This window comes from Bos taurus, chromosome 4 (genome assembly GCF_002263795.3).
Source record: "Bos taurus isolate L1 Dominette 01449 registration number 42190680 breed Hereford chromosome 4, ARS-UCD2.0, whole genome shotgun sequence".
NCBI lineage: Eukaryota > Metazoa > Chordata > Mammalia > Artiodactyla > Bovidae > Bos > Bos taurus.
Window position 1 is genome coordinate 76,183,231 of NC_037331.1, and position 22,894 is coordinate 76,206,124.

Sequence of the window (22,894 nt, forward strand, 5' to 3'; positions counted from 1 at the left end):
AGTCAAGGCTATGGTTTTTTCAGTAGTCATGTATGGATCTGAGTGTTGGACTATAAGAAAGCTGAGCACCAAAGAATTGATGCTTTTGAACTGTGGTGTTGGAGAAGACTCTTGAGAGTCCCTTGGACTGCAAGGAGATCCAACCAGTCCATCCTAAAGGAGATCAGTCTGAGTGTTCACTGGAAGGACTGATATTGAAGCTGAAACTCCAATACTTTGGCCACCTCATGCAGAGAGCTGACTCATTTGAAAAGACCCTGATGCTGGGAAAGATTGAGGGCAGGAGGAGAAGGGGACAACAGGATGAGATGGTTGGATGGCATCACCAACTCAATGGACATGAGTTTGTGTAAACCCCGGGAGTTTGTGATGGACAGGGAGACCTGGCGTGCTGTGGTCTATGGGGTCATAAAGAGTAGGACACGACTGAGCAACTGAACTGAACTGATTTTCATTTTTATTTAGTTCGAAATATTTTCAACTTCTCTTGAGATTTCTCATGTGTCCTTTGTATCATTTACAAGTGTATTGTTTCATCTTCAAATATTTTGTAATGTTCCAGTTATTTCCTGGTAATTGATTCTCCTAGCAAAGGTTTCCTTGGTAGCCCAGTGGTAAAGAATCTGCCTGCCAATGCAGGAGACACAAGGGATGTGGGTTCAACATATGGGTTGGGAAGATCCCCTGAAGAAGGAAATGTCAACCCACCCTAGTATTCTTGCCTGGGAAATCCCATGGAGAAACGATCCTGGCAGGCTACAGTCCATGGGGTCACAAAAGAGTTGGGCAAGACTTAGCGACTAAACAACAACAGTAGATTTCTACTTTAATCACATTCTAGTCTGAGAATATAGTGTACATTATTTCAATTCTTTAAAAATTTTTAAGCTTGTTTAATGGCCTAGAATGTGATCTATCTTGGTAAATGTCCCATGTGAGCTTTAAAATAAGTATATTCTGCTGTTTTTCAATAAAGTAGTCTATAGATAGCAATTACATCCAGGTGACTGATGATGTTGTTCAGTTCAGTTCTCTTTACAGATTTCCAGCCAACTGGATCTACCAATTAGCAACAGCATGGGACTGAAGTCTCCAACTATAATAATGAGTTCATCTACTTCTCCTTGCAGTTCTATCAGTTTTTGCCTCCTGTTGTTAAGTACATAAATATCAAAGATTTCTATGTATGCTTGGAGAATTAACTTCATCATTCTGTAATGTACCCCTTCATCCTTGATAGTTTTCCTTGATCTGAAATTTGCTTTGTCTAAAATTAAGATAGTTACTTGAAATTTTAACAGGGCTAGCATGGTATCTCTTTCTACATCCTTTTATTTTCAATGTATCTGTGGCTCTATATTTAAAGTGTACTTCTTGCAGAAAACCTAGTTGGGTCTGAATTTTAGCAACTCTGTCAGTTTCTGCTTTTTAATTGATGTATTTAGACCTCTCACATTAAAGGTGACTGCTGATTCAGTTAGCATCTACCATATGTATAATTGCTTTCTATTCATGGATTTTTCTTTTTTTTACATCTTCCTCTCTTTTTCCTGTCTTTTTATAGGGTCAGTCTGGGGAGATGAACACTCAGTAGTGCCATTTGCCAGGATAGCAGTGGGGGGATGGTGGGGGGTGAGGAGGCAGGGCCAGAGGAAGTTTCTTTGTTCAGCCTTCTGCACTGATTTTTCACAGAAGGCTGTGACTACAGAGAACTGGCCACTGACAAGACAGCCTTCAGGCTGCTCCCTAATCCAATGCAGAGGAAAAACTGAGGCCCACAGCAGGGAGCCTGCCCATGGAAACCTGGGCAGCTGGGGACAGAGCCAGGACCCAGTCCCTGAACAGGGCACACCTCTCAGTCCACACTCACCTTGGTCCCAGCAGTGGGCGCCAGCCCCACAGCAGCCATGTACGTGCTCCCAATGGTCTTGATCTTCTCTAGGTCCTTGTAAAAGTCTTTGTCCATGAGCTTTGTTTGAAACACAAAACTGTTAAATGTTACATAACATTTTAGACAAGTCACAGCAGTGTACAGCCGCCGGAAGCAAGCACAGAGCAGATAGGTGCATTCTGGAAAGCAATGTGTCTTCTTCATACAGGCACAAGACAAGTTCTGGGATTGAACTGAGAAATGCAGGCCTCAGGGCCTCTAACAAAGGCATTTAAAAGAGGCACCAAGGAAGAACCATGCAGAACACACCCCCATCCTCCAGCAGCTGACCTCACGACCACCCAGGAGGAGGACAGGCCCCAGGGAGGGAAGCAGGCACAGACTGGAGGCCTGCTGTGGACAATGCAAAGATACCTGCCCGCCCATCCTGCAGGTGAGGCTGCCCACCTGAGCTTGGCATTCACAAGGAAGAGCACAGGTACCACCACTCACCCTCCCCGTCTTAAGGCAAAGTTTCTTCCTCAAATGTCACGATCAGCTGGCATTCCCAAGGAGACAAAATACATGTCTCCCCCTGGTCCCATGCCATCCGCAGAGCACATACTACATCAGTGGACACAATTCAGGACTCTGTTGGAGGGGGCACCCCAGGACACCCAGGCCCCAGGGTGTCAGGACTGCAGGGCAGCCCTTACCTCATCAAAGTCAGCGATGATCTCATTCAGAAGGCGTAGACATTCCACCCCCATGTTGTTGCCATCCAGCTCGATGTAGAAGTCATTGAAGTTGGGGATGGATGCAAACATGACCCCCACCTGCGAGTATGACTGGTAATACAGGTCCTGGGGGGTGGGGTGGTCAAAGGTTGGGTCAGGCAATGAATGGGCAGCCAGAGCAGCATTCAGGGCTGGTACTGGGGGCAGGCCCTGGAGACCAGGTCCTGAGATGTGGCTGCCAGGATGTGCTGGGACTCTCAAGCCACACCAGGAGGGGGCTCAGAGGATCTAGGATGATGGGTGGTCATTCAGCTCACAGATGGGTGCAGAGCCCCCTCAAGGAGAGGCGGATGCACTGAGGAAGGACATACTGTTTGGGGAAACAATTGGCCCTCGATGCCCCAAGTCCCAGCAAGACAAAAAGATGAGCCCCAGATCTATTTTAGGTCAAAGCTGGTCAAGCTGAGCCTGGGGGCTTGTGCCTTTAGGGCCTAAAAACCTAGCCTGAGCCTCTTTATTCTTGAGTCCGCTTTTGTAAGCCCCGCTCTGTGCTGTCCAGGTGGTTTCAGAGTTTTACTGCAGCAGGTTGTGGCCATTAGGATGTTCAGACCAACCAGACAGCACTGAGCACAGAGCAGGGAGTGAATAGCCAGGCAGGCGGGGTGTGGTTTTGAAGGCACCTGCTGCCCAAACTCAGCCAAGAGGGGGCCACCCAGGCCTCGAGGCAGCGTTCTGCAACCTCATGTGTGACTTACTGCAGCATCCTGCCTTCCTTGTGGGGACAGTGGATGCTATGCTCTCTCCCAGGATCAAAGGGGAGGACATGCTAATTCTGAGCACCTGTCAACCCCACGTCCCAGGAGTCTTGGATCTGGCCCTGCCCTGGAGGGTGGGCAGAGGGGCCACTGCACCTCAGGGCATGCAGGCCCTAGGCTCACCATGTTGCGAGGGTTGGACATTAGGAAGTGCTGGGCAACGTGGGCTGGCAGGAGGTTGAAGAGAATCCTCTTGTTGTCCAGCTTCACTTTCTCCATGTCATCCCGCTCCTCCTCTGCCTGGGAAGGGGGTCCTCCATTAAGTCACCCAGCCACCCATTCATGCCTCCTTCCCTCACTTGACAGCCCGCCATATGACACTCCCTTACTTGACACCCCACCATGTGACAAGTTCTCACCTGGATCAGACTCTGAACCCTCTTCCAACAGGGTCTTGACTTTGGGGTGTTCGTGTGTCTAGTTTTAGCAAGAACCCTGCTAAGTCAGTTTAACCAGAGACCCCATCCTTGACATCTGATCACCCCAGATATCTGATCAGGTTCCTCATCTCCAACCCTCCCCAGGTGATGTTAGATCACCTTGACCTACCCTCAGCATGAATCCTATTAGGTCAGTTCGGCCAGAACACACCTCACCCCAGATGTCTCCTCTTAATAATTTTCCATCCACCATCCGCCACCCTGCTCCCTGACTATAAACCCCCACTTGCCCATGCTAAATTTAAGGTGAAGCTTCATCTCTCTCCCCCACTGCAGTAGTTCCTACACCTAACACAATGCTCCTGAATAATGTCTACCCTACCATCTTTAACAAGAGTTCTGAATCTACACCTTTAACACATTCTTCTCTGTAATCATCCAAACTAAACACCAAGTGCACCGATGGTCTATACCAGGTTCATCTCCATGGTCCCACCAAGAAGAGGAACTAAATCAACATTAGGGGCCCCGAGGATCCATGAAATTCTGGACCAGTCATCACCCAGATAAGCTGGAACTTTCAAAGGCCAGTGAGGGGCTCAGCCCCCATTTCCAGGCTGAGAAGCCCCACCATCTGCCATCCGCAAACTGGAGGCCCAGGAGATCTGGTGCTGTAACTCCTGGAGGTCTGAGACATAGGAGGGCTGAGGGTGGAGATGTCCCAGATGGTGCAGTCAGGAAAGAGGGGCCCCATTTCTCTCTTCCTCCACCTTTCTGTTCTATTCAGGCCTCCTTCAATGGATGGATGAAGCTCACCCACATTAGGAAGGAAAATCTGTTCTACTGAGCCCAGATTCAAATGCTAATCTTGTCTAGAAATACCCTCCCAGACCAACCCAGAATAATATATGGGCAAATAACTGGACACCTCATGATCCAGCCAAGCTGACACATAAATTAACCATCATGATGTCCTCTTCCAAAACCCTCCTGTGCTGTCTCACTTGCCTTCTGGGGTGTACAGGCCCCTCTTTGGGGCACCAAGGCTCTGAGAACCACCTTCTCCTGGAGAAGCACAGAGAGGGAAAGGATCTTTCCAAAGCACACAAAGTGAGAAGAACTTAATCTCTAACTCCGGGGCAGTCTCACTTGAGGAAAAGGCCCTTTGTGAGACGTCTGCACGGACAATCATCAGCTAGGCAGGGGATCAGTGCTGGTGCTTGTCTCCACAGAGAGCAGGTACACTGCAGAGGGGAAGAGTGTGGAGATTCAGAGGGGACCAGGCTCGTCAGACCACATGGGGGACAGAGGAGCCCCCACCCCACTGTCAAGAGGGTGAAACACGAGAGGAGATGGGGTCAGAGGAACATCAATAAAGATGATAGCAATATCGTAAAAAGCAATGCCAGACAAAAGACAGTGGAACTGTATCTTTAACACATGGAAAATAAAAAAAAAAAAAAATCAAAAACCCATAATCCTAAACCCAGCAAAAGTATCTTTCAATCATGAAGGCAAAATGAAGAGTTTTTCAAACATACAAAAGCTGAAAGTATTCATCACCAACAGACTTGAGAGAACCATATGCCCTTGAGGCAGAAGGAAGATAACACCGGACAGAAACCTGGAAGTCCACAAAGAATGAAAAGTACCAGAAATCATAACTAAGTGGGTAAACAAAAAATATTCTTTTTCATTATAATCTATCTTTAAAGTAGACTTTAATGTTTATGATGGAAATAATAATATATTTGGGGAGTTATAATATATGTACAAATAAAGTCTATGATGATGTCAATGCAAAATCCCTAGGATGGAAAAAATTGAGGTATATATTGTTATTAATATTAAGGTTCTTATATGTAAGGTAGTATAACACCACTTGAAGACAGAAAATGCTAAGTATCTATTAAAATAACACAACAAACAGTTGGAGCTAATAAAAATACAGATCAAGTAGAATAATAAAAATATTTAATTAACCCAAATAGGTAGAAAAAGAGGAAAAAGAAAACAAATAGATGGGCAGGTGGGACAAATAGGAAACAGCAACATGGAAGATTAAAATACAATTGCATCAATAATCACACTAATTGTAAATTATCTGAAGACCTCAATTAAAAGGCAGAGATTTAGGAATTAGATTAAAAGGCAAGATCCAATTGTATGTTGCTTACAAGAAATCCACTTTAAATAAAAAGATACAATAAGGGGGCACTCTCCGTCCCCCTTCTGATGTCTATGTCAGAAGCTTTCTCTTCTCACTTTAATAAAATTCTGCTATACAAAAGTTCTTGAGTGATCAAGCCTGGTCCCTGGTCCCGAAGCTAAATCTTCTTATTCGGAGATCACAAATCTGACATCATTCATCATAAGCTATCTCAGGGGCTTGTCTGGGATCTTCAGGACAAAGTAAAAACACTCAGAGCTCTAGCCTCTCTGCTTTCTCAGTATGCACGTTTTCTGTTTTACTTTACTAAATCTACGGTGTGTTTGTGTGAATGAATGACACGCCCTGCACGAAGCAAGTCATGAGCCCTCCTCTGCAGTTTCCCGGTGCCTCATAATGACTAAAGGCAGCCCCAAAAAGGGGAGCCTTGTCCAGAATTTATACCAACCTGCCAATGCCAAGAGTCACCCAAGGTCCCTGCTAGGGGAGAGGCCAGAGATGGGCAAAGCATGTGGACCGAACTTTCCTTTCTCAGTCACCTTTTCCTGGTCTCTTTGACCATTTCATAATTTCGTGGGGAATCAGAACTACTAACATAATCTGTTGGATCATAGATTATGTGGACTTGTGATTCATGCCGTTACTATGTACTTTTACTCAGACCCCAAACTTGGTAGTCACGGAAGCGCCTAGTCTTGCTAGGAGCCAAAAGTTACAAGAGCATGTTTGGGAGCGAAGCGGAGCTCTAGCTCCAGCAATGTCTCTCAGGCTAGAGGTCACTCTCTTCGCTGCCTGCCTCAGGGACAAGCAATCTGACAAAGAGTCGTTGTCATGACTGTGTCTCCTATCTATGTGGATAGAAGCACTGCTGGTCACCACGAGGTTTGAGGACACAGATCAGGAGTTGCAGGATCTGGTCAAATTGGAAGTGCAATGGGCTTCTTCCTTTGGTAGCACTAGCTCTTAGTGGACCAGAGGAGGCTTCCTGGTGGCTTTTGTCTCAACTCCTTAGATATTCCTTTTGTGGAATCTGTGGAAATGAACTGGAAGGATTGGCCCTAATAGCTCAGGAACAAAAATCACTTTTTCCTTGCTAGCCAATCCTCCACCACCTCTTTTGCTATCATATATACTGGCATGGTGACACTCAGAAAGGACATCGTGGTTGCTGTTCATCCCTTTATGACTCACCGCTTCTACTTCGGTCAGGACTGTATTCAGGAATGTGCATAGGCACATCCTTCCCCTAGGAGTCCTAGCTTGGGAAACATTCTGGGAAAACTACTCTGCTCCACCTCAGGTGGCATCAGAGAAAAGGGCAAATCAAACAAAGGTCTTGGTGGTATGAAACTAAATCAGCTTGGGATGCTATCTGGAATGCACCCCTGGTGCATCTCCACCCGGCCTCGGTGGTAGAACCAGGAGGAACAAGTAAAATGCCTGCGTTGGTAAGGGACAGACTAAGTCCGACCAGGGAAGAAAAGCTTTGGTGGAGAGTCTGTCTACACCCCCATCTAGAAAAGGGAAGGACACTTCCAGTTGAAAAAAGCCACAGCTGTGGATGCTGCTTTTTTCTCTCTTACAGATGGGAGCAAGCAGTTCCAGAACCACTCCTTTAAAATGTATTTTTTACCCAATTCTCAAGGCAGTTACACAGGATGAGTTTTCAAATTATTGGATTCTCATAATCTCCACTTAATGATTTGTCAATTACTAGTTTTTCTTCTCAATTTTAAAATTTTTACTAAACAATAAAGACAAGTGAACCCACTTATGAAACATGCAAGTAATTTTCACTGGCAAATGTGTATCTCTCACAAATACATTACAGATGGTTCCACTAAAAAAAATAAATAAATAAATAAATAAAATGTATTTTTTAAAAGCTGGGACAAGTTTGATCTCCAGAGTTTAAAAAGACATGCCTGTTCTTCTGTGATATTGAATGGCCACAGTATCCTTTAGAAGACAGGGAATGCTGGCCTGTTGAAAGGTCTCTTAATTATGATACTATTTTATAACTAGACCAGTTCTGTAGAAAACAAGAGAAATGGGTAGAAATGCCATAGTGTTGCTCTTTATCTCTGCAAGACATGCCAGACCTATGTCCTAAGGGTGCAGATTTGGGTGTGAAACCTTCAGCTCCCTCCTGTCCTCTTACTTTGCCCCTGTATCTGGGGCTCCCAACTGAACAGGCTGAGCATCAAAGGCTCCCTTTCAGGAGGGGTTTCCTCAGTCTCAACAGAAATTCAAACCATACCAATTGTGGCCCAGACTTTCTAGAGGATCCAGAAAAGTTCACAGAAGCCTTTATAGGGCTAACTTTGTGACCTTATGTTATGTTATGTATGTCTTGGGACATACATATGTCTTGGGATGTTATGTATGTCTTGGGATGTTATGTACGTCTTGGGACAGACAGGCTAACTCCTGACTCGAGAACTCGAGTTTTGGGGAAAGCTACTACTTTTGGAGATGAATGGCTTGAACGTAAGACAAGGGAAAATAAGGATCATGAAATAGCCCTCCTTCCTACTGGGAGCCAAGCAGTTCCCATAACAGAGCTGCTTTGCTGGATGTATTCTTGAAGGACTCAAGCGAGCACAAGCTAAGACTTTAGACTATGCTAAGTTGATTGACAGAACAGGGAGAGAAGGAAACTCCTGATAAACTCCTACTAAATTCCTAGACAGACCACGGGAGGCTCTCCGCAAGTTTACTGACGTTGATCCTAAAAGCACAGAGGGAGAAATGGTCTTAGAAGATAAATTTCTCTCTCACTAAGCTCCAGACATCTGCTGTAAGTTACAAAAACAGGCGTTCGAACCAAATCAGTCTTTAGGAAAACTGTTGTAGCTGGCTCAGGCAGTATATTATGGTAGAGAATATGAGGAGGAAAATAGCAGGCAAAAAAGAACCAGGCAATAGACTGAAGCCCCAACAGTGGCAGTTAGACCTGCTCTGAAACAGGCTGAGGAAAAATTCCCAGAGGGACCCAGGTGAAAAGGGAGGGGTATCTCAAGTGGGATTGCCATCAGGCATCTAAGCCACCCCCAGCTCCACGTCCTATCTGCAAAGGACCATACTGGAGAAGAGACTGCCCTCCGAGGTGTAGGCCCCAGAGGTTAGGCTCTCAGGACAATCAGGACCAAAGGTGCCCAGGGGTCCCCACACAAGCTCCCATCCTAATGATACCTGAGGAACCCCGGGTTTTAACAATTGTGGAGGGTCAATCAGTCAATTTTCTTTTGGACACTGGGGCAACTTTCTTTGTGCTCACTGAAGCCCCTGGCCCACTTTCCTCCTGACCCACTACCATAATGGGACTGTCTGGACAAGTCAAATGTTATTATTTCAGTCATCCTTTAAGCTGCAGCTTGGACTCTGTACTATTTTCTCGAGTTTCTGATCATGCCAGAATCTCCCTCACTCCTTCTGGTGAGGGATATATTGAACAAGGTCCAAGCCTCCGTTTTCATAAATATGAAGCCTGCTTTCTCTCCCATTAATTGAACAAAATGCAAATCCTCGAGTGTGGGCTGATGGAAAAACTATGGGTTGAGCACAAAATGCTGTTCCTATCACTGTCAAGCTCAATGACCCTCACCTACTCTCACATCAAAAGCAGTATTCACTAAAGCCCGAGGTTAATGAATGGGCAAAATCTTACTGTACTGACTTCTCATGATGTAAGTGGGATCTTAAACTCTAAAGTTCAGAGTGACAATGGCTCTGTCTTTAAAGCTGCTGTAACTCAAGAGGTGTCAAATGTTCTAGGAATAGAATATCACTTGCACTGTTTCTGGAGACCCCCATCTTCAGAAAAAGTTGAAAAGGCTAATGACATTATTAAAAGACACCCACGTAAGCTAACTCAAGAAACACAAGACAGTTGGCTTAAAGTCCTACCTGTAGCTTTAATGAGGGCTCAAACTGCCCCTAAGAAGAAGGGACTGTCTCTATGACAGACTGTTTTTGCACACAGATATTGTCATAGATCCTAAAGCCTTAGATTTGACTCAGCTTTCAGCTTTTCAACCTCATCATCAATTGAAGGCTTCCCATGGTGAGTTACTCCACTTCAAAGAAAGGAGTTTCTTCGAGTCTGCGAATACCTTCACCACCAACAACCATATGTGATGCCTCTTCTTGATCTGATGACATCTAACAATCCTAATCATGAGAAACGCTGGGCTGGAAGAAGCACAAGCTGGAATCAAGATTGCTGGGAGAAATATCAAGAACCTCAGATATGCAAATGACACCACCCTTATGGCAGAAAGTGAAGAGGAACTAAAAAGCCTCTTAATGAAAGTGAAAATGGAGAGTGAAAAAGTTGGCTTAAAGCTCAACATTCAGAGAACGAAGATCATGACATCTGGTCCCATCACTTCATGGGAAATAGATGGGGAAACAGTGGAAATAGTGTCAGACTTTATTTTTTAGGGCTCCAAAATCAATGCAGATGGTGACTGCAGCCATGAAATTAAAGGACGCTTACTCCTTTGAAGAAAAGTTATGTCCAACCTAGATAGCATATTGAAAAGCAGAGACATTGTTTTGCCAACAAAGGTCCGTCTAGTCAAGGCTATGGTTTTTCCAGTGGTCATGTATGGATGTGAGAGTTGGACTGTGAAGAAGGCTGAGTGCCGAAGAATTGATGCTCTTGAACTGTGGTGTTGGAGAAGACTCTTGAGAGTCCCTTGGACTGCAAGGAGATCCAACCAGTCCATTCTGAAGGAGATCAGTCCTGGGTGCTCTTTGGAAGGAATGATGCTAAAGCTGAAACTCCAGTACTTTGGCCACCTCATGTGAAGAGTTGACTCATTGGAAAAGACCCTGATGCTGGGAGGGATTGGGGGCAGGAGGAGAAGGGGATAACAGAGGATGAGATGGCTGGATGGCATCACTGAGTCGATGGACGTGAGTCTAAGTGAACTCTGGGAGTTGGTGATGGACAGGGAGGCTTGGCATGCTGCGATTCATGGGATCGCAAAAAGTTGGACACGATTGAGTGACTGAACTGAACTGAACTGGACAATCCTAAGATGGACTGGTATAACATATTGTACCTTAAATATAGACACAATGTGACTTTTAATTTTGACTCGGTTTTAACTTGGTTTAATGACTATTTTGCCTTACATCTGTAAGTGTAAAATGGGGTTTCTTCCTAACCATCTAAAAGATTTTAAGTTATAATAAGTTGTCCAGGCTCCTATGAGTGCCACAGCTTCCTCCAACTATTACTTGGGGCCCCTGGATGAGAGACTACATATGAGGGTTAGGAGAATATGTTGCCTCAACAATTTAGGGACCATGCCCTTCAATAGCAGGAAGTAGTTATGAAATGAACACGATGCCCCTTTCCCTAGGCAACACAATTGTCCTAAAAGAAAAGGGGGGAATGAGAGGGTAACAGGCAGAAAAGCTAGGGGTCTCCAAACGGAGGAAATAGGCTGCAAGTGTTAGACATTTTTTATCTCTCCCTTAAGCAGCAGGAGGAAAAAAAACTTCAAGTGTCAGACTTTTTTCTATTAAAATTCTGTGTTGCCATGATGACACCTGGTTCCACCTGAACTTACCTTTTCTTGAACCTTGGGCTAATCAATGCATTCTTCTTATGGAAATGTTTTTCTTAATCTACATTAATAGATTTGTGTATTTGCTTTGTATTTGCAAAATCTATGTATTTGCTTTGGAATTTGCCTTTCTTCAAAATGATTCCACCTAAGACTAACTTTTGGCTCAACAAACAAGTATTCATATCAATTGTTTTATGGCTGGGGGATGATACACCTCATGCCATCCTATCTCAAAAATGCATATTGTGGGAGAGGGGACTGGTAAAACTCCGTCAGCCTTGAGGTGTCTCTCTTATCTGATTAATAGCTTCTAACAGACATAAAACATCTGGCTAAAGACTAGTAGGAGGGTACTCTCTGACCCTCTTCTGATGTCTATGTCAGAAGCTTTCTCTGTCCCTTTTTACACTTTAATAAAACTCTGCTATACCAAAAAAAAAAAAAAATACAATAAGGTTACAAGTAAAATGAGGAGAAAGACTTAACAAGAGAGCTGGATTACCTATATTAATATCAGACAAAACAGACTGCTGAGTGAAGCGCATTACTTAGGAAAAGGTCTCTTTTTTTTAAGGTTCAGTATTTATTTAGAGTTTTTGTTTTAGCCTGAAAATATGTTGAACTGTAGTGTTGGAGAAGACTCCTGAGAGTCCCTTGGACAGCAAGGAGATCAAACCAGTCAATCCTAAAGGAAATCAGACATGAATATTCATTGGAAGAACTGATGCTGAAGCTGAAGCACCAATACTTTGGCCACCTGATGCAAAGCACTGACTCTTTATAAAGAAAAGACCCTGAAGCTGGGAAAGATTGAAGGCAGGAGCAGGGGACAACAGAGGATGAGATGGTTGGATGGCATCACCAACTCAATGGACATGAATTTGAGCAAGCTCCAGGAGCCGGTGATGGACAGGGAAGACTGGTGTGCTGCAGTCCATGAGGTCACAAAGAGTCGGACAAGACTGAGTGACTGAACTGAACTGAAGATATATAAAAGGGTCTTTTTTGATAAGAGGGACAAAGGTTTCAATTTATCAAGAGGACATAATCCTAAACATTTATGCATGTAATAACAGGTCATCAAACTACATAAGACAAAAACTGATAGAACTTTAAGAAGTTAGAGAGAGTGCTGTTGGAATCTCTGTCTATAGGTATAGCTGGATATTCCCAACACCACTGTCTCTAAACTTGACAGAATGACTAGAGAGAAAATCAGTAAGGGTACAGAAGACCTGAAGGACGCTGTCAGCAACCTGATTTAACTGACATTTATAAAACACCATCCAACAGCCATAGAACCTCTCCCTGGCTAATTCCTCCAAAATCTCTAGGTATTCTCTCTAGAGGCTGATGTCACTGACTTGAGGGCTGGGTGAGGCTATGGGCTGTTTTATCAATACAATGGCACTTCTATCACTGTTCTGGAATCATCTATGACTGACACATTTATTCCTTTATCAGCCTCTGGGCATTCAGAGCAGGGTTATGAATGCTCACACTCATGTAGTGTCCCCATACAAGGAGGCCTGGTGTAGACCAGGCGCTCAATAAGCAGCTACTGGATGGAGCCAGGCAGGACAACAGGTGCAGAGAGAGGGCCACCCCAGGCTGTCTGTGCACTTCCCAACATGGTGACAGGTCTGATTTCCCTTGAGTGGGGGACATTCCTGGACTCAGAGCCCAAGGTTCAGCACCAGTGTTTGATTCTGCAGGCATTTCCTTGGCACTGTGTTTCAGAACACAGCCATGATACACCCAGAAGCACTGTCCTCAGTGAGGGATGTTCTCAACCCAAGTCCCAGTGGTGACACCAGGGGCCAAGAACAGAGAACAGGATGAACAACACACATGGCATTTCAGATGTGAAATAAGGGTCATGAACCAGGCAGCATGAACTTCCTATAATCCCAAGGACCAGGTTACTGTCCCACCTGTGGAGAAAGGAGGCCTGGGAAGGGAAGTGACTGAAGGAGGAGGTGCAGCTGGCCTCAGCTCAGCCCAACGACCAAAAGCTCCATGTCCGAGCCAGCCCCTGCTCTGAGTGCTGAGCACAGCAGCTGCACAAATGGAAATTACCCTCAGAATAGGTATTCATTGTAGATAAATTGTTTTATTATAATTGTCATCATGATTACCCACTGAGTTCAAAGAAAAAAAATCACTGGAGCAAAAGCATTCTGATAGTTACAAATTAAGAGTTTGAGAAGTCATCAGGAAGGAAAAGCCCATCTGTTTGTTTAGGTTTATAGAACCAATTGGGTCTCAATAAATAATTAACCAATGAGTCTTTGGTCTGGCAGTTTTGCAAGAGTTTGAGGCGCTCTGATACGTGCATGACAGACTTAAATATCCACAGGGCAAATGGGCAAAGTCTAGAAATGGTTTTGTTTTGTTGTTTACAGGGAAGTGGGGCGTTTCACGTTACACATTCTTAGAAAAATATGTCAGTGTGTTCCATACAGGCAAGCCTTCCCTCCATGACACAAAGGTTCTCTCTTGCACCAAACTGCCTGGAAAGTTCATTTCACGGTGGGTCTGGGTGTACAAGGGGTATTGCTGAAGGAGAATCTCAGGACAGGGTCAACCACTGGACTTAATAACATTTAAAGGGACACCAGAGATTTCCTTGGAGGTTCAGTGGTAGACCTCCCCTTCTAACACAGGGGGTGCACGTTCAATCCGTGGTCCAGGAACTAAGATCCCACATGCTATGCAGTCAAAATACTAAAACATAAAACAGAAACAATACTGTAACAAATTCTGTAAAGACTTTAAAAATGGTCCACATCAAAAAAAAAAAATCTTAAAAAATAAAGGGACACCAATGCCTAGAATGGCCCTTGCTAACCCATTTGAGAGAAACTGCTTGCCCTAGGTGAGGGAGTCCCCAGTTGGGAGAGCCAACAGCAAGGGCCTCAATCCCACTGACAGTGAGATCCAGAGCAAGCATCTAGTCAGTGAGTGGGAACCATCTCACACACCCCCAGGCCGATCCAGCGCTTCCCGGCTCATCCTAAGTCCGTTCTTCTCTAGCTCCGAGTGTCTATTCCTAACTGAAAGACCTTAAACCAGAGGGGCCAGCTGATGGCGGGGAAGACACATCTCAGAGACCAGCCAGTCTGGTCAGCCTGGAGAGCCAGCCAGAGCCAGACAAGACCAAGTTCAGCAGCGCAGTCTACCACAGAGAGGCTGTCCTCCATTACCTGGCAAGGTTTTGGCAAGCTGCAGTGGCCTGATGGCCTTTCCAGGAATGGTGTGCACTGCTCTCTTCCCCTGACATCTGCGCTGACCCAGGGCCAGCCCAGAGGACTCTACCTACCGGTCCCCTCACAGTTTCTGGTTGGACTCTGCCGCTGGAAGCACAGACAGGAGCTGGGAGGGAGGGAGCAGACTGTGATGAGGTCCCTCCCAGCACGGTCACTGCAGGCTGGCCATGTCCCTTGGACGAAGGTGGTGAGTCCTGTCTGGTGGCCCGCCTTGTCCTGGCTCTGGGGACCACTCCTTCGCCCCCAAGGTCTGGGATGGGGACACTCTACTGTGCGGCCCTGGCCACTGTACCAGTCTAGGGTTGCCCTACCCTGACCCACCTTTCAGATAGTCCAGTGCCATCAGCTCTCTTGACATTGTCAGTCAGAAATGTGCCCTCTGCCCAGACTGAGTGATATGTGCCTGAGACCACGCCCACCTCCATCTTAGCCCCTTTTCCAATGGTCAACCCTGTCCAGGCTCCACCCAACCACTTCAAAAGTGCCCTTCTGGTGGCCCCTGTGATGGTGGAGTCTCCCCCAGGGTGCCTCCCCAGGCCCCCTGCTCCATCGCACTCCACCACCAGGCCACCTTCCAGAGTCAGGGATGGGACCCTGCCATCCTGGCTGCCCACAGAGAAGGTGGAGTTCTGGATGGCCTCCCCACCACCCCGCCCCCATGAGGTCTCTGTGAAGGTCCCCCTCCTGTCACACGCCTTGTCTCCTTTCCTCAACACCAGCCCCTCCCACCCTCCCACGACCAACTCTCAAGCATCCAAGAGGCCCAGAGAAGCCCAGGCACTTCCGGAAGCCTGGCTGGGTATCACATGGACATGCCTGGGAGTGGCGGCCTGGCTTTGGCACTCGTGAAGGCAGTAGCCAGAGCCCCTCGAGGAGGAGTGCAAGCCAGAATCGGGTGCACCACTTGCATGCCCTCACCACCACCACCCCTGCCACGCTGCCTAAGAACTGGGGCCAATTCTGTACAGACAGCCCATGTGGGAATTTCTGCCCGTGGAGAGGGAATGTGGGGTTCAGATCTCAGCAGCTCCCTGCCTACCTGGAATCCAGAAGCCAGGCTGGAGTGAAGACAGGGCTGGGCCACAGCCCCTTAGAATCAGAGAATTAGGGGGTCTCTCCCTCCAAGGCCTGGTTCAGGGCTCCCACTGGCCACACACAGGGAGTTAGTCTGTCCAGATCAGGCACTGACTTAAAAGTACACACAGGCTGAAGAGTGGAAGAAGCAGGCTAATCCATGGAGGCAGAGAGCAGATGGTGGCTCAGGGCTGGGGGTGGTTAGAAATGGGGAGTGACTGCTGATGGTTACAGGAGTCCCCTGGGGGGCGCAAAACTGTACTAAAATTGACTGTGGTGACGGCTGCACAATTGTGTGAATATATTGAAAACTACTGAATTGTATACTTTGTATAGTGAGTGAATCTTGTGGGAAGTGAATTACAACTCAGTAAAGCTGCTACATAAAAAGGAATAAATAAGCCAAGTTTTTCACCTAGTATATCTATGTGTGCACAGATATACATACATACAGAATACACGTGCACACACACACATTTTCTTTCATTTGCCCTGAGTAATGGAGTAATTCCTCATGATCTTGAAGATATAACCTGGCCTGATGTGCAGACAGAAACCTGCTTAACTCGCATCTTATCTTTTCCAGGTTAACTAAAGGGTAGACAATAGTTTCATCAGAGTGGTCACTACCTTCTGCCCCCATCACAGGCAGCCTACCCCTCCATCCGCCACCCCTCCTTCCCATAGTGAGAACACTCCGCAGCGGCTGTCCTGAGGGAGTCCACGGAAACTTACGGCCTGTCAGATGCCGGGAGCAGGGTGTCTGCACCCACTATGTGCCAGGGCCCCAGCCAAGCCCATTGGGAAGGAAACTGTAATTATCCCTCAGTGCAATGGCTAATTGTATGTGTCAACTTGATGGGCCACAGAGCACCCAGATGGCTGGTGAGCATCATTTCTAGTGTGTCTGTGTAAGGACACATAAGAGAGATTAGCTCTGAGAGGCTGGACCATGGGAAGATGCTCTCTACTCCAGCCAAGGGGGTGGGCATCACCCAGTCCTTCTGAATAGAAGGAAAAGGCAGAGAAGGGGCAACTCCACTCTTGGCCTGAGCTGGGCGTCTGTCTTCACTACCCTCAAACACCAGTGCTCCTATTCTCTCACAGCAAGTGCTGATGGACAGGGAGGCCTGGCGTGCTGCAGTTCATGGGGTCGCAAAGAGTCGGACATGACTGAGTGACTGAACTGAACTGAACTGAAGTGGCACTTGGTTCTAGGACTTCTCAGCCTCCGTAACTCGCAGGCCAGTCCGTGGAATAAACCTCCTCTCTGTAGAACCCAACCAACACACTTCCACATAGGATTTGAATCATCACCCCATCGGACTGAGGACCAGGGAAGAGAGTCACAAAGACCCCAGGGGGAGTTGTGGGGGTTGGGATGAAGACCACCTAACTCCAGGCCCACCCGACACAGCTGACCAGGGCCTCAGTCACTGACCACCCACCTCCTGCCTATTCTACCACAGGATGTGGACAGGAGTCATACATCTTCCTGAAGAAAGGATGTGGGCAGGCAGCACAGGAGGAGCCTGGGCCCCCAGTAGGCATGTCTGAGCCTGTCCCTCTGCACAGAACATGGGGCGACAGCAGGGTGCACCCAGCCACCTGTGCACCCACAGCCACCGCCTTCTCTCTGTGGCCCTCTGGGCCACACCTGTTTGGGGTCCAGTTATGGATGCCCCTGTGCTGCAGCTCTGGGCTGGACCCCTGGCTACACTCTGGTTCCTGGTATGCAGACGCTCCCACCCACCTCAGACCTGCTGGGACCCCTGGACATTCCAGTTCTGGCCCTGGGCATGTTAATCTATATCTGATCCCCATCTGTGATCCCACCTCCCAGGTAGGGCTGCTGTAGGGATTGAACAGAGTGAATTCCCTCTGACAGAAAAGGGCTGCTTCTTCATGTGTCAAAATGACAAGACCCTCCTGCAGCCTCGGTTCTACTGCACACTTGCCTCCCTACTTTCAGTCAAGGAAACAAGGGGAGGCAATCTGTTCAGAGCCAAGAAGTGAGCAAGTTGCATCAATGGGGTCTGAACTCTGGACCAGAAAGAAGGCCTCAGTTCCCAGGGCCAGGGACGCAGAGCAGGTGACAAGGAGTGGGTGTAGAGGAGCAAGTGACAAGGATGCATGGAGAGGGTGACAGGGACACAGAGTGGGCAAGGAGGGGGACGCAGAGACACACCACACCACATGTGACCTGGGCTGAGCTGAGCCCCTATGCACTGGCTCCGGGCAGGCGAGCAGGGTGAACTCTGGGGGTCACCACCTGTCACCGGCCTCAGGGCCTAGGCCCAAACCCCAGGTCTGCCATTCCTCCATCTCCCCCAGGCCTCTAGTGTCAGAATTCCCCCGTGTGCACTGTAAAAATATGGGTTCCTGGCCCCCAGAGCAGACCTACTCAATCTGGAATAGGCCATGTGAGATGAGACAACCTCAGGGGTTTCCCAGGACCCTGATGAGACCCGTGGTCATGTCTAGCCTACTGAGGCTGAATCCCTCTGCCAGAACGCCTGTGGGGACAGGAAGCTCACGGCCAGCAAAACAGCCAAACTCTGACCATCAGACAGGGTTCATTAGACTGTCCCCCTCCTGCCTTCCTGCCATCTTGCTCCTTGGCCCCACCACAGCCTCCTCCACCCAACAGTGATGCCCACATGGCCACTGGCATCCAGCCAGGAGCCCCCACCTGAAACTCCTCCCAAGGGATCCCCTGATCACCACCCCCCACAGGAAGCAGAGGGTCTCCTCTTGCCTGGGCCGCCCAGAGGTAGTCCAGCCGCAGCTTGACATCCACCTGCCGGGCGTGCAGGGCCAGCGTGCACGAGAATAGCAGGATGGCCATGATCGGCTCGAAGCTGCGCCCTGAGATGGCACCGGCCCTGGGGGAAGAGAAGGAAGGAAACCAATCTCAGTCCCAAGAACACGAGGCCCATCCCCAGGGGGCTCTCAGATGCGACACCCCCAGGGGTGCCCAGGAATGACTCAGGCTGAGAGCCTCGTCCACAGAGAAACCCAGGAACTCACTAGTGTACGGGCCCAGGTGAAGACAGGGAGCAACCCCAGCTCAACAAGTTTCTAATCAGCAGACTGGAACACAGGGCCCCAGGCAGACGCTGGCAATGCCTGGCCAGCGGCTCTGGCGGGAGCAGCGTACCTACCCCATGGCCTTCGTGTACCCGCTGAGCTCCAGGACGAGGATGTAGGAGGTGGTGAGCACGGCGAGCAGGATCATTTTTGGCAAGGAGGAGACCCGCAGGAATATGGCCAGCGGGAGGGTGCCCACGAGGCCGCACAGCAGGGCATGGGGCGCAGACTCGCAGGGCGGGACAGGCAGCACTGGGTCCCGGCCCCCAGAAGACAGGACCACCAGGGACCCGTTGGGACTGGAGCTCCAGGACCAAGGCAGGCAGCCCACCTGGAGGAGGATGGAGGGACAAGGAGCATGGGAGGGGCCCCACTCAGGACACAGGGCGCACCCTCCTCCTAGCCTGCTATGGCCTCCGGCTCCAACCCACTCCCCTGGTGCCAACAGCCAAGTTTCGGACACTCCTGCTTGCTCATGGCCCTTCTGGGCTCCTTACTACTAGAGGGAGAGCCCCAGGATCTGGGCCAGGGGGACACAAGGCCCCTACCATCCTCCCAAACCACTCAACTCAGTTCTGTTCCTCCCCATACCACCTCCTCCTGTTTCTCTGCCTCAGCTTCGTCCTCTGCACACAATGAAAGGCAGAGTCCCCAGTTACCAGGAGGACGTCACATTTCCTCCACTGGGAGATGTTGCCTTTCCCCCACTTCCTTGGGCACCCCAGGATGATCTCTGACCCCTCTTGTTTCACAGGACCTCCAGGGTGGTCCCTGCAGGGGAGCCCCCATCCCTGCACCCACCAGAGATGCTCACCACACAGCCTTGGGCCACAGAGTAGATTAAGACCACGATGAAGATGCACAAGACGGTGCGGATCTGGATGGTCAGGCACCCTGGAAAACACTGAACGACAAAATGCTACTTTAAAACCTGCTTCTTATCGCAAAGCCAATCATGTCCACAGTAAATTAATCATGATACACAACATCCGCACCATCTGTATGTGGCTAGATTCTCACCCACTATTCATCCTCCACACACATTTCTTGGCTGTTTTCATATAATTCATCTCCCAGGTGAAAACGCTGCCCAAACTAAACAATGAAAACTGACATCCTTAAATTTAAAAAGGCCACACCGCCCACCACTCTATGACACTGATTGGCACTGAAATTCATCAAAGAGATTAAGCTGACATTTTCATAATGTTGCATCCCTCTATCTCAGAAATGGTAAAGACTTCCCATTTATTTGTGGCTTCCTTTATAGACTTTAACTTTTATCATTTTCTTCACACAGGCTTTATATAATTTTTGTCCAGTTATTATGTTTTAAGTCTATTTAAACATTGTGCAATATTCAACAAATGATTTCATGGACAGAAGTTCTTTTTAGACTCACACTTCTTTTTTTTAATTTTATTTTATTTAACTTTACAATATTGTATTGGTTTTGCCATATATCAAAATGAATCTGCCACAGGTATACATGTGTTCCCCATCCTGAACCCTCCTCCCTCCTCCCTCCCCGTACCATCCCTCACACTTCTGAAATTAGAAATGAAACCAAAAATAGAGACCACAGTGACCTTACAGAAAACACTGACCCGTCAGGGAGCCTGGGGCCATCTAGAGAGTTATCCCCCTAACTCCCTGCTCTGAGGTCAGGGTCATTACCATCCCTGCCCTACAGGTGGGAAAAAACGCAGCCCAGACACCACCAGCCAACTTCACTCATCCTACAACCCAGCACAGACAGTGGGTGCTCCAGCTCACATGGCGGTGGGTATGGATCCGGGTCCCAGTTCTAGGCTCCTACATGGTTGTATTTTCCTTGAAACACGGGTCTCCTCTGAGCTTCTCAGAAAGATGAGCTGTTCTGCGGTGGCGCCAGCCCTGCTTGTTTACTGACCTGAATCACACCCTCCCTGTCTTCTCTCCCACAGAGCCCTGGGCAAGACCACAGATGGGCAGGGGATTCAAGCCCTCAGCCCCATGAAGCACGGGCTGCACACACTTTCACTCAGCAAACCCTGAGGTGCTCCTTCTGGTCCAGTGGACTTCAGAGGCCCCCAGGGCACCACCGGGAGTGAGGCCTGGCTCCAGTGCTGCAAAAGGCGGGACAAGAGTCTCTCGGGAGGCGAGGAGAAGAGGGCCACTGGCCAAGGCTGGGCAAGCCCTGCCCAGGGTGTGTCCCCCTCCCCCTCTGAGCATGGTGGGTGGATGTGGACACACAGCAGGACTACTGAGGCCTCTAGGCCACCCTAAGGAAGGGAAGCTTTGGGGCAGTGAGAAGACCCAGAGAAAACTGGTCTCCAGTAGCAAAAAGGAGTTACTGGATAAAACCAGCCTTGGGCCCACCCTCCCCCCCTCCCTCCCTCCCTCTGGTTTTTCCTGAATATATGGGCCAATAAATTCCTGTTATCATTTAAGGCCATTTGAGCCCCTGGATCACACAACGGTGAACAGCTGTGACTCCCAGCCTCAGGGTACTGAGACTCTTCATTCAATACTAAATGCATGATCCTACAACTGTGTTTGATTAAACACACGAGAGTTTAAATACCTCTCTAGTAATGACAATCACAGGGACCCAAGTAGAGCTTGGACTTGTTTGCTGGGAGCAACGAGAGGCGTCAGAGCACATACACACGGAATAAGGAGGGCTCTCTGTTCATCTTAAGACTAATAGCCTCCTTTTTCACAGTTAATTTGGTCAATTTATCATTTCTTTTTCATGAGCAAATATATATATATATATAGACACACACAAACCAATACAATTCATATATATACATATGTATATACATAGATAGATAGATACACATATAAAATATACACACAGACCTAACAACAGCATGAAAAATAGTTTATCATGATACAGAAAAAAGGTAGCTGAACTGACATGAACAATGAAAAGTTCCCCCAGAACATGATCCACAGTTAGTCCCTAGTGATGGGGGCGCCAACTGTGTGGGTGAAGGTCCCAGGTGGGCCCGGCTGCCCTCAGCCAGAAGCCCTGGCTGTCGCCACTTCTATGTCACAGTTGACTCGAGGCTTTTTTGGTGATATTTGGCTACAATGGACCATCCCACTTGCGTCTCCCCATGTCCACACGTGCTGGCCTCTGCAGGAAGGCTTGTTCCCAGCCCCACTGCCCACCAGTCAGAGTCTGCAGTCTGACCCCTCCCTGTCACCCAGAGCCCCACAGGCCTCTGCACAAGCCTGGCAGTGAACTTAGAGCCCAGCGCAGGGTCAACAGAGCGGATGTGGGATAGGTAACACTTGCTGGCCGGGTGACCTGCAGCCACCAGCTGTTAGGACCATGGGCTGCAGCACTGAGTCAAAAATCACACACTTAGAAAAAATGCTCAGGCCCACAGGCGAGGGCGGAGGCGGGTGATAGTGGGAGATGGAAAGAGAGGGGCTGGTGGAGTCAGGGCCACCTCTGCCAGGAGAACAGGTGGTCCACCAGGAACAGATTCCAAACACTGGGGACGAATGCAACAGGCCATAGAAATTAACATGAACTTGCTTTCACTTGAAATTAGGTGAATAAAGCAATCTTATTTGAAGTGGGAAATCTCAATTTACCGAACCAGACGCCACTCCATCTATGAAATCAAGGATCTGGGAATGTGGTTTGAGTAAGTAGAATTTTTTCTTCTTAACTCAAGAAGTTACCTATGAATAATAAAGAATTTAAATAAAACTGATTCAATCTTCTCCCAAAGTAGCTGTTTTCAACAGTTGTGGGAAAATAACCCTGGGTCTGGCAGAGGTGACAAGTGGGGGTCTGATGAGGACATGAGATGTTTGATAATGAAGGCTCAGGACGTGAGAAAGGCATGTGAGACAAGACAGAGTCCTCTCCCAGCAGCCTCACATGACACAGGACCACAAG

The 22,894-nt window shown here is 48.0% G+C and overlaps 1 protein-coding gene across 1 annotated transcript in view; it reads right to left on the reverse strand.

Annotated features, from left to right (window-relative positions):
• ADCY1 (adenylate cyclase 1) overlaps positions 1-22,894 on the reverse strand; it is a 99,668-nt gene that overhangs the window by 9,142 nt on the left and 67,632 nt on the right. The window contains 6 exon segments of the mRNA NM_174229.2: positions 1,871-1,969; positions 2,587-2,733; positions 3,546-3,662; positions 18,659-18,785; positions 19,065-19,321; positions 19,805-19,894. Coding sequence (NP_776654.1) covers positions 1,871-1,969; positions 2,587-2,733; positions 3,546-3,662; positions 18,659-18,785; positions 19,065-19,321; positions 19,805-19,894 — 837 coding nt within the window.